At 43.3% G+C, this 18,533-nt stretch overlaps 1 protein-coding gene across 1 annotated transcript in view; it reads left to right on the forward strand.

Moving 5' to 3' along the window:
* Nucleotides 1–18,533, forward strand: part of CDH13 (cadherin 13) — a 1,031,132-nt gene that overhangs the window by 516,964 nt on the left and 495,635 nt on the right. Inside the window, exon 5 of the mRNA XM_082677069.1 lies at nucleotides 18,133–18,285. Within this exon, the coding sequence (XP_082533195.1) occupies nucleotides 18,133–18,285 (153 nt within the window). The remainder of the gene's footprint in view (nucleotides 1–18,132; nucleotides 18,286–18,533) is intronic.

The raw sequence follows: 18,533 nt of genomic DNA on the forward strand, positions 1-18,533 counted from the left end.
CACATGGGACTTTTTTTTCCTGCATCCCAGTGTTTATAGTTTGAGGGATTCTCCGCATTACAATCCTCAAGGACACCTGATCCCAACATTTGCGTGTTTGAAGACTGGTTTTTCAAAGAAAGCCCAGGGTGGCCTTGGGCTTTCTCTTCTTCTGCTGCATTCATGCGGGATACACGTAAGGATTTAAGTGCATCCTGATATGGCCTCAGGAGTCACCTCTGTCCTGAGTCCTCAGAAGGAGAACCTGGGCTTTTAAGACTCACAGTGCGAGGCTGATCGTGCTTGCTGTTAGCAGTGCAGATCCAGCACAGTTTTAAAAGCAAAGTGACTGCATAAAAAGAAAAAACACATGGTTTTCCTGTCTCTCCATGGAACCTCTACTTCCATTAGAGAAAAAGGAGAAAACCCAATTAGGAAGGATAAAAGCATAAATGGAACTGTGTCAGCCCTGCCGAGGTGTCATCGGTTACTCTACCAGGCAGATGTTTCTCACCTCCCATTCAGGGCATCTCCTGTAACAGCCATTTTCATGGTCAAAACAATAAGGAGATCGATTAGGCTGGTCAATTTGTCCCTTTCCCTTTTCATGGGTAAAAAGAAAGTGACTTAACTGAATCTTTTTTCTTAAGGCTGAAAAGAGACTCTAAAAAACATTTTAGTAGCAAATAGCTGTCCTAAAGTAGGTGAAACAGGAATTGATCTTCCTTACCTGCCTTCGCTGGATGTCGAGGGGATTACCTGAGAGGAGGTGTGTGGCACCACTCTGAAGAGTTGGGCCAGGTGGTATTACAATCAGCATCATTCTGGGAGGCATGATTGCTACATTATTTGCCAATTCTACAATGTCCCTTTTTCTCATTGATGGGTATCTTTCCTACCTTGACATTCAAACTCATAACGAAATGAAATTTTAAAGCTAATGGTAATGTTTTTCACATATAGGTAAACATATGTGAAAGAATAGCCAAACAGGAATAACTGTAAGATATTCTTCCTCTTTATTTGAGTAATGCCACTTCTGGGAATCTATCCTAAGGAAATACTCCAAAATGCAGAGAATTTTCTTCTTTTGCAAGATATTCTTGGTAGCTTCATTCACATTATTCAAAACTGAAAAGAATCAAATGTCCATTATTACTGAATTGGTTGTTAAATGATGTATGTATTTTAAGATATTGGGTAGCCATTAAAAAGGAGTTAGTAATAACAGGGAAAATGCTCATGGTATCATATGTTAAAAAAATAAAGATATATTTATGTTTTAATGCAGTTGGTATAAAAAAAACCCAGCAAGGTTTTCTATAGGCAGAGACAAGCTTATTCTGAAATTTATGTGGAAAGGCACAGGCCCCAGGAGAGCTAAGCAATCTTGAAAAAGATGAGTAAAGTGGGAGGAATCACTCTACCCGTTGTTAAGACTATGTAGCCATAGTAATCAAGACAATGTGGTACAGCAGAGAAAAAGGCACATAGGTTGATGGAACAGAATAGAGAACCAGGAATGAGATTTCACCTGGTTTTCCCCACCGATTCTCACTAAAGATTCAAAAGCAATTCAGTGGAGGAAAGTTAGCTCCTTCAGCAAATGATGCTGGTGCTATTAGACATCTGTAGGCAAAAGATGAACCTCAATTTAAGCCTCATGCCTTATATAAAAGTTAACTGTAAAGGGATCATGGATGTAAATGTAAAGTGTAAAACTATTAAATCTTCAGGAAAAAACTAGGAGGAAATCTTAGGGATTCAGGGCCAGGCAAAGAGTTCGTAGACTTGACACAAAAAGCAAGATTCCTAAAAGGAAAATTTGACAAATTGAACCTTATCAAAATTTAAAACTTTCGGCCTATGAAAAGATAAGCTATAAACTAAAAGAAAATATTTACAAGCTGCATATCTGACAAAAGATTAGCATCTAGAATATATAAAGGACTCTCAAAATTCAACAGCAAAATTCCCAATCATCCTAATTAGAAAATGGGCAAAAGACATGAACAGACATTTCACCAAAGAGGATATACAGATGGCACATAGGCACGTGGAAGGACAGTCTACCTCATTAACCATGAGGGAAATGCAAATTAAAACTGCAATGAGCTATCAGTACACATCTTCTAGAATGGATTTTAAAAAAAAAAGTAACTACAACACATTCCGGTGAGGATGCAAGAAACGAACATTCAGACACTGCTGGTAGGGATGTGAAATGGTACAGCCACACTGGAAACCAGCTTGGCAGTTTGTTGTAAAACATGCAGTTACCACAGGACACAACAGTTGCACTCCTGGACATTTATCCAGAGAAATGAATACTTAGGTTCATATAAAAACCTGTCCACACATGTTTATAGCAGCTCGTAGCAGCTTTGTTCGTAACTGCCAGAAACTGCAAAGAACCCAGCCGTCCTTCAACAGGTGAATGGTTAAACTATGGTCTATATGTTGATCCACGGAACACTGCTCGGCAATAAAATTAATGAATTACTGGTACACAACAACAGCTTGGAAGCATCTCCAGAGAATCCTGCTGAGTGAAAAAGATCAATCCCAAACATTACATAGAGAATGAATTCATTTATATGATATTTTGTAAATGACAAAATTAGAGAAACAGAGAACAGATTAGTGGTTGCAGGCTCTAGGGATGTGGGGGAGAGGTGGTATATGGGGGAGAGGAGGGCATGGTTATAAAACATCAACGGGGGTCCCTGCGGTGATGGACTGTTTTGTAGCTTAATGGTGGTGATGGATGCACAAACCTACACATGTGACAGAATGACATAGAACTAAATGAACACACCCACACAGATAACTACAAATAACACGGAGCTCTAATAAGATCACTGAATTGCATCGATGTCAATATCCTGATTGTGCTCTTGTACTGTAGTTTTATGAAAAGGTACCACTGGGGGCAACAGGGTAAAGGGTATTTCTTGCAACTGCATGTGAATCTACAATCATCCCAAAGTAAAAAATATGTAAGTAAAATATATTTATGCAGTTGTATGCATTTAAAAGACTGGAAGGGAGTCACTGATATGTTAAAATAATCAGTGACTATCGAGGAGGACATCATCATCGAATATCTGTTTTTCTACCTTTTACCTTGGTTTTTCTTTCCAACTTTTTTGTAGTGTGCATGTGTTAGTTTTACAAAGAGGAATAAAACAGACCTGATTTTCATTGAAAAAAAAGTTCATTGCCAAGTAGAACAATTTACAGTACTGTTTTTAGTGTATTCTGAAACACTCTCCTTATTCCTTCTTCCCTTAAACCCTGAGTATAAAGATAGATCAGTCCCACATACACACACTGCCTACATACACCACATGCACAGACATAAAATTTTGACCTCAAGAATGAATAGGTTGGGACTCAGTGTTCAAAGCTTCACATTGACAATTTGCAGCTAAAGATGTAAGGAACTCTTGTTAGCCTTGACAGACGTTTGACCTGGATGGAGCGGGGTGGGGGGCAGCTATGAAGTTGGCTGCCTCACTGTAGTTTGTACTTATGATTCATAGCCCAAGTCTGGTGTAGAGACAGAAGGTGCATCTTGATGGATAATAAAAGAGTAAAGACTTAGATGAAGAAAATAATGAGAGAGGGAGTATTTAGCAACACGTTTTACCCTTTCCACCCCACTGTGGCCTCCATCCTTTGATGCAGACATAATTTGAAAAGCCCAGAGCATATGATTGGTAGTAATTGCATAAATGCATAGTATGGGAACAGGGCTCAGGAGCCTATAAAAGATTCACCTCCTGCTTCCCCTTAGGGGAGGTATCCAACCAGTATTAATATTTTAGAAATACTAGAAGGTAGAAGAGGAGCCATTATTCATGACTAGCACCTCCATGGTACGAAAATTAAATAATGGATTTTTTTTTAAGAAAGAGTTGCTAGAGTTGTGGAACTATAAAAAATATTCCTCTCTTGGGGATGTTGCATTTTTTGCTTTTATCTTTTCTTCTCCTCTTGAGAACGTTTTGGTTTACTTCTGTGATAAAGCTTATAACAACTAAGGAACTTGGAAGGAGGGATGAGCTAGGCTGGGAGGGAGGGGGGTTAAGGCAGCTGACAAATGAGCCTGGGTAAATTTGTTTGGCTTCAAGTCAGAAAGCCCCAGGACTGTGCAGACATTCATTTTCCATCGTGTAGCATGTGCGTCTGCACATATGGGCCGGGGCCCTGGGCCCTGTAACAGGGAGCCCCCACTGTGCCACGTGGCGTGGGGTCTGAGCAGGCTGGTCTGTTGAACAGAAGCCCTCCAAAGAAGGCCTTTCATGATCCAGTCCCAGCCTTGGAACAGCCAGCCTTGCTCCTTATGGAGGCATCTGGCTGAGCCACGAGAAACCGAGCAGCCAGGAGTTGGTGTCAGACCGACACCCGCAGTTCTGGAATAACTCAGCTGGGCTCAGAAGTTCCCATGTCCCGTCCTGTCCCCAAGCCAGCTGTGTAACCTTGTTGGACAATGAACTTCACCTCACTGAGTCTCCCTTTCCCCATCTTTAAAATAGAAATAATAGTTACCTCCCTGGTAGAGTGCACACAAAGCTCTAGCATGGTACCTGACATTTATAAGACCTCAGTGAATGCAGTTATTACCTGGGGTACAACTTGAAGGTTTTAAAAAGTCCTCTTAATTATTAAAATTAGTAATTGATTTTATAATTCTATAATTATTATAATTATTAAAAGTCATCCTGATATTGACATGGTGTTGTGGTTAGATGTATTCAGATGATAATCGTTGACATCGATTGAGTGCCTACTGTGTGCCAGCCATAGTACTCTCTACTCACCAGAACCTCAGGGGCATGGGTCTGTCGTCCTCACTTAGCTGAAGAGGGAACTGATGCTCAGATGGGTGAAAAGATTTGCTCAAGGTCAAAATCCAAGGACACATTAGAGCCAGAGTTCAAACTGACCCAGAAGCCATTTTCTAAACCATTGCACCACAGAGGGAGGATTGATAGATACTGCGCAGCACCCAGAGAAATGGAGGCCCAGGGAATGAAAGAGAATCCTTGTCCAGCCAGTGGGTAGAAAGTGGCTGAGCCGGTTGTAAACAGAGTTCCCCAGATAACGCCTCATCCCTCGCCTGCCTCAGAGAGTGCCGGCCCCCACATGCTCAGAGCTGCTCCAAGTTCCGACTCAAGTAATCACAGCAGCTGGGAGTAAGAAACAACCTCAGAGTCTGTCTGATACTGATCACCTCTCTGCCTTCTTTCCCAGCTGGGGTGTGAGCTTGGTCTTGCAGTGGCAGCCTTCTGTATCACCAGTCTGCCCGTGCCATCAGCTAAAGCTCTTTAACCTCTGCACGTTTTCCTTCATTTGAGCTGAACTCTGTCTGTTCTGTATCTTGGCGTTTTCAAAAGAACAGAATGAAACCAATCTCTTCTGTGGGTATTTGGGTGATGCCCAAAACTGTGCCTCCTGCCACCATCTTTCTACATTTCCAATCACTTAAGGGGCTCCACTGTGTTCATCTTCTGTAGAACAGACCACCTGGCTTCTCTCTCAAATACATGCTTCCTCATGGGTCCTTAACTCACATGTATCCCTGGGATAGAACACTGCACACAACATGACCTGTTTAGGAATCGTCACCCACCGGGCAGTAATTGGGCAGTTGTTTTGACCCATGGCTGTTCAGAGGATTTGTCATCATGACTTGAGAGGAGCCTGAAGCCCATACACAGCCCCCACCAAGATCTTTCCATTTATTGTGCCTCTTCTGAAATGCTTTGCCAAAGCTTCATTGACTCAGTTTGTATGATGCTCTCTTGTTGGGCTTCCCTTGGAAAATCCATAGTTTAGGCAGCCGGAAGCTTCAGAAGAAGAAAGATGTTGACCTACATTGATTCCATCGCATCCACGGGCCTCTTAACTTTCAGGGAGCGTGCTGCTCTATTCTTAAACATGGATGTCTCATGGGGATCATTTAATTAGGAGGTGACACTATTCGGAGGATACCAGAGCACCCCTCAGACCTCAAGCCCAAGAAGCAGAGATGGTCCTTACCAGAAATTGATAAGCCATTTTGAAACCAAAGTAGCTGTGCAAGTTCACTGATTTATGAACTTTTACAATTTTCTTTTCTCTCTGACCACACAGTCTGTCATTTCAGCGTCCCTTTACATAACTTCTTTATTTATTGCAAAGTATTGAAATGTCTGTTGTTCACCATGCACTGTTCACAGCAACAAACAAAAGTCCCTGATACCTTGGGGCATATATTTTAATGGTAAAGATAAAAAACAGATAACTAGGCTTCCCTGTTGGCGCAGTGGTTGAGAGTCCGCCTGCCGATTCAGGGGACGCGGGTTCGTGCCCCGGTCCGGGAGGATCCCACATGCCGCGGAGTGGCTGGGCCCGTGAGCCATGGCCGCTGAGCCTGCGCGTCCGGAGCCTGTGCTCCACAACGGGAGAGGCCACAACAGTGAGAGGCCCGTGTACCGCAAAAAAACAAACAAACAAAAAAAACCCAGATAAGTATGTCAGGTGATGATTCTGTGAAGAAAAACAAAATGGTTATAGAGGATGATGTTGGGAGGGGAGACTTTTTTTTTTAATAAGGTGGTCAGGGAAGTCCTTTCTGAAGAGATCGATGTAATTAAAGAATTGAGAGACAGTGATGAAATGAGCCATACAGGTATCCATTTAGTAGGATCCTGGTGAATTAAAGCCATTCACCAGACACCACTGGGAAAGGGGACTGTGATATTTTGGTCTAAGAGTGTAATTTGGAGACCAAGGCTGAGGCGTAAGATTCAGTCATGTTGCAGTGGATCATTTATCAGGTGCAGGGTGGTAACATGCCATGCTGGAGCCTGCTGTGGCTTCACATACACACAAGTATTCATTACTCTCTTTTTAAATTTTCCAAGTAGACTATTTTCTTTGTCAAGGTCTGCACTTATGGCCCAACTGGGTCTCCCCAAGATGGTAGACTCAGCTTTCAAGCTGATAAGACTTTAAGGGTCCACAGCCTTCAGCCAACTGAGTCAGTCTCTTCCTGTCCCAATCCCAGGATCCACAAAGAGGTGATCAGATTGGCCAGACTCTGCTTTTGTATAAGAGCCTATGGGTCAGAAGTAGGTAAGCCCAGGGCTGAAACAGCGGTAGACCCAAGCATGGCACTTTGGGGGAAATGACAGCACAACAGGCTCGGGGGATGTGTGTGGACTCAGCGACATTTGAGGCTGAAGGCAAAGGCAGGTTATAAAGAGCCTTGAATGTGTTTCTCAGGGAGCATGAATTTTCCCTGAAAGTGATGGTTTAGGGGGGCCCTTGAAAGGTTTTATTCAGGAGTGATCCGACTGTGAGAGAGAGTAGGTGCTTCAGGGGATGAGGCACTTCAAAGCCCCACACAGGTTCTAACCGAAGCACATGCAAAGCGGAATAGAATGTCAGGCTTTCAGTTGAAAATGATTGAAATTGTATTTATGTTTGCTTGTGTTTCCAAGCGTCAGACTTAACATTAAAATTTGTCCTGAATTATAAGAAGAACAAGAATAAGCATTGAAATCCTCAGTGAAAGGGCAGCCAACACGCATTTCCAGGGAGAAATTGTTCAATTGTTCGTGTTTATTACTTCCAAATGGGAATAGCTCCAGGTTCATAATGCTGATTTTATTACACTGCTTTCTCTGCACTGTGGTTCAGATGAGTGCATAAATATTTGGTTTCTTTGAGAACCGTAAAAATCTGAACTGATGGAAGGGAGAGGAGCAGAGCAGTGGCAAGGAAGGAAAGTTCGGCAAGTTAATAAGAGATTAAGTATGTGTATTTCAGCAGTGCCCAAGGGCATGATTAATTTATTATCCTTTTACATGGCTGAAGGCATGCAAAACCCCCCAAATTGCACTGTTACTATGCCAAAGCTCAGAGAGTGTGAGAAGGTAAAGATGTTCCTGCCGGGAATTTGATGTACACAGGAAATGGGTGACCCCTTGGGTACATATAAATCTGGAAATTGAGACTTGGAAGCCCTTAATCTGGGCTCTGCCTAAGATGAGTATCTCTGCCCCTAGTCTTCACAGGGTGGGTGTGTCAGCAGGAGTCCAGACCAGGAACACTTTCAACAGTGCCAGGTTCCAGTGCTTTGTTGATTCTCCTCCTGGGGCACTCCTACACAACCCAGCAGACTTTGACCAGTTGGCCATGTGGGGTGGGGGCTAAGGCCATGGGCTCTGGGTACTTGGATTCAAATGCAAGGCCATCATCTAGCTGACTTTGGTAAGGTGTTTGTGACTCAGTTTCTTTCTTTGTAAAGTGGGAATTAACATCAGTACCTACCCCATAGAATTGTGGTAAGGATTAAATGAACTTATGTATGTAAGATGCTTAGAATAGTGTGTGGCAGAGTCTTAGTTTTCAATAAATGGTAGCCTCTGTTATAGTCATCATCATCACCACCGTTTAATCATAAAAATAACAATTGCCATACATGGTTGAGCAGGTTTATGTACTGACGCATTAGGTGTCTCTCAGATCACTTACCCACGGTAACCCTTTTAGGATAGGCATTATTTCCCTCATTTGCCAGAGGATGGGATTGAGGCCCAGAGAGGCCACATGGCTCCCAGTATGTCCACACTGTTAGTGAGCTCCAAGCTGCAAACCCTGTTGTCCTAAGCACTCTGTGCGTTAGTCAGGATAGGTTAGGTTCAGCAGTGGTAATAAGCAACTCCCATTTCAGTTGATCAAAGTGAAAAAAAAAAAAAAAAGGTTTAACCAAGCTCCATGTCCATTGAGGGGTTAGGTGGGGGCTCTGCACCTTGTCATTTTTCTTTCTTTGGGATCTAGGTTGTTGAAGTCACCACTATTTGGAACATAGCTCGTCACCTTGCAGAGGGCAAAAAGAACCTGGCTAAGCACATCATAGCTCTTAAAGCTTTTACTCAAAATTAGCTGAAGTTACACATGTCACTTTCACTCACACTTCATTGGCTAAAGCAAGTCATATGGCCACAGCCAACTTCAGGTGACTGGGGAAGTATCGTCCTCCTATGTGACCGGAAGAAGAGGAGCCAGAATATTAAAGAACAGCCTCAGTGACTACTTCCCACTACCATACATCTGATTCATAAGGAGAAGAGGCAACAGGTATAGAAAATCTAGACTTTTCACTATGGGTTCCAAGGGACCATCTTGATTTTTGGTAGAAACACAAGAGGCAAAGTCAAGGGGCGCGATGAGCAGGAGGGTGACACTCACAGTCTGCATTAAGAAACCAGAAACTCAGGAAGTGATACATAAGAATCCCAGTTATTCTCTTGGACAATAAAGAGATGCAGAAGTGTGATACTGATGGGCAGTGAATGGACTTTGGGCCCAGACAAGTAAGGCACAATGACTGAATGACCCAAAGCTGACTTCTTTCTCTGGTCTGCTGTGGCCTCTTTCAGCACATCTCCCATGTTGCGTAATGTGGGTTTCCTAGAGTATACTGAACTGAGGGCCCTTGAACACTCTGGAACTCGTGAATGGTCAGTAAATATATTGAATAGAAGAGAAGAAGGTAGAGGGAGATAATATGTTAGAGGAAATTATACTCAAGAAGGAAACATCTTATTAAAATCATGGGAGTTAAACAGACCATCAGGCTGAGTGAATGGTGGTATCAGTTTGGAATGCACTAACAAATATAAACCGAGTTCCCTCAGTGAGAGCAGCATTGTGCCAATTATGTATGTAAATATGTGTATTTAAATATACGTATTGGTCCTTTTGTGCCTGGCTTATTTCACTAACATGATGTCTTCATCCATATGGTAGCATGTGTTAGAATTTCCTTCACTTTTAAGGCTGAATAATAATATTCCATTTTATGCCTATACCACATTTTGTTCATCCATTTATCCATTGTTGGACACTTGGGGTCCTTACACTTTTTGGCTATTGTGAATAAGGCCACAGAATACTAATTCTTTTCCATGTGTCAATGGATCATTTAGTGAAGATGATATTGCACTTGGCCATGAATAAATTTTTAAAAAACTCGCAAGAGTAGAAATTTCATAAGCCACATTATTCTATGACAAGTTGGAAATAAATAATTAAAATGTTAGAAGTACTTGTAAATTAAGAAATACTCTCATTAAAAAAAATTCTATAGCCTACAGAAAGTAACCACAAAATTATAACTATCAGAAAATAATGCAAAAAAACCCCACCAATTAAACACTGAATCCTATGGAACTCAGCTTAAGCTGTGCTTAGGCATAATCTTAAGTGCCTTTCTCATAAAAGAAGGGAAACAAAGCTGGTGGTGCAATGATAGTGCTGATAGATGAAGGGTAAGTGTAGTTGTATTCAGATTTCCCCTCATCATGTGTTACTGGAGTTTGATTTTCCTTCCAAGTGCTCCATCCTGCCCTTAACCTTAGCACCCTCCATGGGAGGATGGAGACCATTTGAATTCGGCGGTGAACACAGCCAGCCCTGCTGGTATGAGAACCCCTGGTTTGTGCAGTTGGTCTCTAGCCAGCATCCTCCTCCGGTGGATTGCCAGAGTGTTGGTTCTGTGCTTCTCCACCAGGTATTTTGGAACTCTTGGCACTGGGTTTTCCTTAGTCCCCCTTGTTAATTTATAACCTAATGGTTGAAAGTTGTTGAGCAGCATGAGGTTGAAAGACGGGCATGGATGTAACAGCTGCCCAGACTGCTGAATGGCTAAGTGTCTTCAAGTTCAAAGTCATGTCAAAGTCTAAACCACAGGGCTTCCCTGGTGGCGCAGTGGTTGAGAGTCCGCCTGCCGATGCAGGGGACACGGGTTCGTGCCCCGGTCTGGGAAGATCCCACGTGCTGCGGAACGGCTGGGCCCGTGAGCCATGGCCGCTGGGCCTGTGTGTCCGGAGCCTGTGCTCTGCAGTGGGAGAGGCCACAGCAGTGAGAGGCCCGCGTACCGCAAAAAAAAAAAAAAAAAGGACTAAACCACAGATGAGAATTAATTACTGCTTACAAATCACCTCAGAGAACCAACCTACCAATAAAAAAAAAATGCCTTCTAATAACCATAGATAAAGGCAGTAAGTGGTTTTTTTCCTATTTAACATGAAGTAGAAAACAACTTCTAAATGAGCATATACACCAAGCTCCAGTAATTACTCTTACATGTTTTAAAAAAGTTGTTTTGTTTTTGAGTTTTTTGTTGTTTTTTAACTGTATAATAAGTAATATAGGCTCATTTTTTGAAACCAAAAATATTCTAGAGTGAAGGAAAAAATATCACCCCTACCTCCATCCCCCAAAGACCTATACTATTCACATGTGATTTATTCCCTTTGGAAATGTGCGGGGGCGGGGGCTGATGATTTTCTAGTTTTTCATCCTTTCGATCATATTGCTTATATACGTAGAATCTTTTATCCTTTGAAAATAAGTATCTCCTGATTTTCTGAACAGGTAGAGTTAGAGCATTAATTTAGTTGGCTATGACAGGGCAGAAGTGCTGGGGTATTTGTGTTGGAGCTGCTTTGTGCAGCGAGCAGTGTTTGCTTAGACAGAGGGTCTTCACACAAGGGAACCTTTGCAAATTATAAGGATGGGAAAGCGTTCTAGGCCCCTTCATGACTCCTGGGCATACCACTGCCTGGGAAGGTAACTTTGGGGATTTGTAAAAAGAGAAATGAGAAGATACTGAGGTTGCATAGGTAAAGTGACCACATTAAAAAAAAAAAGTACAACAGACTTTAATTTGTGAGTTTCTGAAGCATTTTATGATCTTATAAAAACATGCAAACAAAGTTGCACTGTTTTTCAAAGCTTCAATCGGGTGTCTTATATGTTCCAAACCCAGGAAATGTTAAAAGAATAAGAAATAAATAGCCCAAGGGACAATTACCATCCCCAACAAAGAGGCGATCCGCTCTCTGTGCCTTAATAGACCTCAGTGGTGAGCCGGGCTAGACCCACATGATGAGGTTGTCTCCCTGGAGCAGGGCAGAGGGTCAGGAGAAGCTCCAGTGAGTAGGGAGTATCCCTGGTGCCGAGTCCGGGAAGACCAGGAGGGGCTCTAGCAGACAGGATGGGGGGATAGGAGTCCAGCTGACCTAGGTCCAGAGGAAGTGGGCAAAGTCCAGGAGGCCCATGGCTCATGGTGGCAAGAGATAGAACTGGAGAAGCAGGTGGAGGCCCATCAAGGAGGGCCCTGGGGGAATTTCATCTGGGAGCAATGGGGAAACATTGAAAGCTTTAATCTGAGAACTGTCTTGGCCAGATTTGTGTTTGCATTTTGGAATGACCGTTCTGGTTGCAATTAGGACACGAAGGGAAAAGAGAGCATCAGAAACATGGAGGCCAGTTAAGAGACCACTGTAACGTTCGTTTACTTACTTGGTATGCAGATATTTGCTGAAAACTTACTGTGAGTGTTGTGTGTGTTCTTGGCCCTGACAACAGAACAGTCAAAAATCTCTAGTGGAGATCTGAGTTAAATTACAGGTACTGGAGATTGGCAGAGGACAGAGCTACAAGTTCTTACAGTAAAGAGAATATACAGAACTTGGCGACTGTGGCATTTTGATGTATCGAATACATTTTCCATAGGGGGAAAAAAATGATGTCAGCACAATTAAGGAAATGTCTGAACCTACAGGGAAGCACCGTAATGGGCAATTAAAAACCACACTGACTGAATAAAGACACAGACCTACTAGAGAATGGACTTGAAGATACGGGGAGGGGGAAGGGTAAGCTGGGACGAAGTGAGAGAGTGGCATGGACATATATACACTACCAAACGTAAAATAGATAGCTAGTGGGAAGCAGCCACATAGCACAGGGAGATCAGCTCGCTCGGTGCTCTGTGACCACCTAGAGGGGTGGGATAGGGAGGGTGGGAGGGAGGGAGACGCAAGATGGAAGAGATATGGGGACATATGTATATGTATAACTGATTCACTTTGTTATAAAGCAGAAACTAACACACCATTGTAAAGCAATTATACTCCAGTAAAGATGTTTAAAAAAAATACTGCACTGACTAAAGGTAATGTGGGGTTCTGGACTGGATTTTGGATCAGAAAAATAATAGAAGTAGAAAAATTGGTGAAACCTGAATACATAAAATCTGGAGGTTAGTTTGTTAGTAGTTATGCATCAGTGTTAATTTCTCAGTTGTGACCAATGTTCCATGGTTATAAAAGATGTTAATATTAGGGAAAATTGGATGAAAGGTATATGGGAACTTCATACTATCTAGGCAGTGTTTCTATAAATGGAAAGTTACTCCTATCCCCAAAGTCTGTATCTATCTATCTGTCTATGAGATATAAAATATATTTATATTACATAAATATAATATATATAAAAATATTACATACTATATATATATAACCTCCAACCACATTGAATAGAAAAATTATAGAATAATTTATACAAAACGGTCCTATTTATAAAAATGTAAAAACATTCAAAATTGCTATATATTCTGTGAGTATGTATATATGTATATAAATTCATAGAATACCTTTAAAACACAATGCAACTTGGTATTGTTGGCTACTTGCAGCAGAGAATGGAGGTGGGAACGGGATTCAAGGGGGGGCCCTGGCTTTGTCTGTAATACACCACACTCTAGAGGAAGTAGGCAGTGAAAACACCCTTTGAAACTCAGACCAAGCATCCCTTCTTGCTCCAAGCCTCTGTATTTCCTGCCCCTTGCTGGGTGCAGAGGACTCTGGTCCCACCTGAGCCATGCCACCGACACAATTGATGTTCCAGTCACCCCCATTGCTGCCTGGGAAGTGACTTTACCCAGGTATGCAGCAGGACTCCTGTGTGCTATTTACACGCCCTTCCCAGAGTGTCGGCACCCGGCGTCCAAGTTGTTTCTCATCATTAGCTATTTTTTTTCATTCCGACTCAGAGGATAAGGAAGAAAAATCCCACTATGAAAAGAAGTGTTAAATTACAAAGAATAATAGGAAAGACCAGCTAATTGTGAAGCCCTGCTATGTGGTATAATGTGTGTTAACAGCTGCTACAGGAGCAGAGACTCATGACAGGATTTGTTCTGGGCAGGAGTGCACTGGATTTCTTACATTCCATCACATTAAACAACAAGAAGAGGATGAGAGCCTTGGGGCCACAGCCATAGAGCGGCATTTGGACAAATCTTAGGAGTTTAATGTAGTACAATAAAGGTCATCTGGAAACCCACCTGACTTGCATGGAACAGCTGTGATGTGTGGCTGAGGCCTCCTTTGCAGCCATTGCATACCTCCTATTTCTCCAGCTCAGTGAGGCTGGAGTGGATCGGGGTCCCGCTGAAGCCCCACCTGGGGACCAAGAAGCTGGAGAGCTGTTGGGTAATTTCTGAATCTAAATTGAGCCAAGACTCCCATCTTTCCCGTGGAGAATGACCCCTACTCCCATGCTTTCTTCTCCAAGGTTCCTCCATGCCCTGGGGTTCCTTTGATACACACGGAAATGTGGGACTTGGAGAAATACCAACTCTGCTTTACTGACGTTCTAGAAAACAGGCTTTTAAGAGTTCCTAATAGTGTTATACATTTAAAATAGCTCTGGAAGGGAGGTAGCAAACAGACGCAGCCTTTTTTCCAGCCAAAGTCTCCCAACAGTCACGGTGGAAACCATCACCAATCGTAATGAGCGTGGATGGTGCTGAAATCCATCCAGATCGGTGGTCCTCAATCCCGGGTGTGCATAGAGTCATCCACGGGGCCTATTAAAGCACAGATCGCTAGGCCCCACCACCAGCGTTTCTGATCCAGGGGGTCTGGGTGGAGACTGAGAATCTGTATTTCTGAAGAGCTCCCATGTGATGGCCAAGCTGGTCCAGGGAACCATATCTTGAGACCAATTGTTGCAGGGAGAATGAGGCCCTTCACTTCCCTGTGCTGGCAGCCCTGTATGGCTCATCAGTCTGGGGGCACCGTGCCTGGCGTGGCTATGAGCGCTCCTTCAAAGCAGATACAGCGCTGAGGACCAGGAGGCAGGTTCAACTGATGTGTTCAAAGCCAGGCCTTTAAAAACAAAACGTTGGACTTCCCTGGTGGCCCAGTGGTTAAGAATCCGCCTGCCGATGCAGGGGACACGGGTTTGAGACCTGGTCCGGGAAGATCCCACATGCCATGGAGCAACTAAGCCCGTGCACCACAACTACTGAGCCTGCGCTCTAGAGCCCGTGAGCCACAACTACTGAAGCTCATGTGCCACAACTCCTGAAGCCTGCGTGCCTGGAGCCCATGCTCCGCAACAAGAGAAGCCACTGCAGTGAGAAGCCTGCGCACCGCAAGAAAGAGTAGCCCCCGCTGGCTGCATCTAGAGAAAGCCCACATGCAGCAACTAAGACCCAACGCAGACAAAAATAAATAAATAAAATAAATTTTAAAAAAAATGTTGAGAGAGAGAGAAGACTTGCGCACTGCTGAGCAGAGGTCTTGCTCCTTCCCCAGAGAATCACTCATTTAAATCCAGCAGCCAGCACTAATTAAACAAGACCCTCCAAGACCCTGCTTCCATGAGGTCACATGGTTCAAGATCTCCAAGAGAGAGAAAGGAAATGACACAGACCTGATCTTTACAGCAGGAAGAAAAGTTGCCCTGGGAGGATTTCTGAGTCTAGAATTCAGCTTTCCATGTTGAATGGCAGGTAGAGGAATGGGAGGATGGCAGTGTTTGCCTCAAGAGAGCTGTCAGGACTGTCTCCCACTGTGTTTCTTCCAGAAGGTCTGGGGTGCTGTGCTCCCAACCCTTTCAGAGCAGGGAAGGGTCAAGAAAGGAGAACAGATCACAGAAGCCTTCTCCTGACAGGTCCTTTCTAGTGGGTGTGGTCAGAAGTCCACTCTTAGGAAGCAGGACAGTTCCATAGCCTTTGTAGGTTTCCCATGTTCATTTCCCTTTAGTTAGTATGGCCTTTGGAGAGGACTTGTCCCACGGTTGTGTGTAGGGGAGCAAAAGGAAGAGGTTTTAATCCATATTTGAGCTGAAGTGGTAAGAGCAAGAGGGGAGCGATGGTAAATGTGAAAGGACAAAGAGGAACATGGCTGGCTCAGATGCCCCTTCCCACAGTGTGTTTCCAGATCACTTCTGTCCTGAAACCAGAGACTTTTGTGAGTTTTGTTTCTAAAAAGGAAATGTGTTCCCTTAGAAAGGGATTTTTTTGTATTGTGGCTAAGATGTGTTTTATGCTTGGAGGTGTCAGTCTTACCCATTAACAACAATGGCATGACTTTGTTATTATTATCATTCTTATCTTAGTATTCTAATTGTCAGTTCTGATTTATTGAGCCCCTTCTATGTGCCAGGAAGTGTACTTTGCACACAGTATCTCAACAAACTCTCAGCAACCCTGGGAAATAAGTGTCATTATCCCTATTTTATAGATAAGGAAATCGAGAGCCAAAGATGCAAAGAATCACATTCAAGGTCACAGGACTGATCGTCGGCCAAGCTAGGATTGAGACATATGTTTGTCTAATCAATGGAGGTCCTCATTAAACAGATATTGGCGTTGGTCCCTGCGGTATGCCGGGCACTTTGCTAGTCATGGGACTCAGCGGTGAGCCCGATATGCTGAGGCTGTTGACTTCATGGAGCTTCTAAGCAGTGGGGCTAATGTCAGTTGGATTCAATCGAGTCAAGCAGTGACTAAAAATTCTTTTCATCAGAAGATACCACATACCTTATTTTTAGTCTTGCTTTGGATGATATTTTCTGTTAATTAAAAAAAATGCAAACAGAGGTAACTGGTGTTTAATCAAAATTCTCAGTGTATTTTAATAAAGAATATTTTAAATCAGAAAAAAACTGTACTGCCCTATGGACTGCATCGTGCTCTTACTCCGCTGGTCTTGGCAGAGGAGGCTTGCCATGAGGCTCACGCTGCCTTAGGCACCACTGCCACCTGGTGGCACACGTCAGAATTGCAGGCATGGTGCCCACAGAAATGCCACCACCACACCTCTTCCTGATTCCACCAGAAGGCACATTTCTGGTTCAGCCACCTAAGTCCTCCAGGCTCAGTTGACTATATTCCAATAGGTGCCTGTTTACTTGTAAATTGATGACAGCCAGATCAGTATTAGCTTTCTTTCATCTGTGGTTCTGAATGTCTATTGTGTTAGTGACCTTTATAGTGTTATAATCAAATTAATGTCTGCAGGTATTGATGATAAAGTGATATTAAATATACATGAATGCTTGTTAGAACTCTAGAACTAACCTATGCAAATTATGATTTTCTCTTTAGTTGGATACTTTCAGATGACATCAAAACTTGCCCCCTAATTACCTCTCAACCTCACCTCTCCTCAAACCATTCTGGAATTTTTGAGGCTCTCTAACCTGCCTGCTGCCTGTCTATGCTGTTCCCTCTGCCTGGAACTGCCTTCCTATATCTTTACCTTTTGAATTTATTCTTTAAATGTCAGATCAAGGTTGACCACCTATAGGGAATTCTCTTTAAGTGAATTCAGCAATGACGGTGTTGCATAGCAGTGCCCCTAGGGAGGTGGAGGATGGCTTCTGAATCCCATCCTTGTTTCTTTAGTAACTGTGACCGTGGCAAGCTTGTGTAATCTCCCTGAGTCTCATTGATTTCATTCATTAAGTATGAATAATAATGTTCCCTGCCCCCAGCATTGTTGTCAGAGTTTTTTAAAGTGTGTGTAAAATTCCTTCTCAGCACCATGCCTAGTACCTGGTAGCAACAAGGGCATAGCTGGCGCTGTTGATGACTACATACATGTAGATACCTAGAACCCTGATTAATGCCTGCCCGGTATAGGACTGTCAAATGTTTTCCATTGCTTATTTGGTCTTACTTGCAGAAAAAAAGCCTGTTTCCTGGGAGTTAAAAATAATATAAATGTCCAACCTTGAACTTCATGAAGTTACTTCCCTCTTAGATTCATCAATATATGTCACCCCAGGGCTGGTAAGCTTCCCCAGCTGAAAGCCACAAAGATTTGCATATTAGGATGAAAGGTGTTAAATAATGACGCTATTTTTGGTGATGCTGCTTTAGACAAGTTCATCGAGCACCTCTGCGTTGGCATCTGTGATTAGTGGATTGATCACTGAGGTGTGTTTGTACTGTGCTTTCTCTGTGTTTTCCAGCCAGAGTCTTAAATGTCGCTCTGTTTCTCTGACCAGGTAGTCGACAGTGACAGACCGGAAGGGTCCAAGTTCCGGCTCACTGGAAAGGGAGTGGATCAAGAGCCTAAAGGAATTTTCAGAATCAATGAGAACACAGGTAGCGTCTCCGTGACACGGAACTTGGACAGAGAAACGATCGCTACCTATCAAGTGAGTACCCCTCCCCCCACCCAGTGCCCACCCCACATGCAGAGATGTGCCTTTCAAAGACTGCTTCCCTCCCACTGAGCTCATTATTTCTGTGCTTCATCAAACCCGGGGCTGTGCGGCTTTAAGTGTGTCTCTGTGGAAGCCAAGGGCACTGAACCCTGACACAGCAGCAGTGGGGGCCCCTATCTCATCAACGGAGCCCCCCAGGTCTGCGCGAGACTTTGGGCACTAAAAACCAAGAAGAGGGA

Source organism: Grampus griseus (genome assembly GCF_964374135.1).
Source record: "Grampus griseus genome assembly, chromosome: 19".
Lineage (NCBI taxonomy): Eukaryota > Metazoa > Chordata > Mammalia > Artiodactyla > Delphinidae > Grampus > Grampus griseus.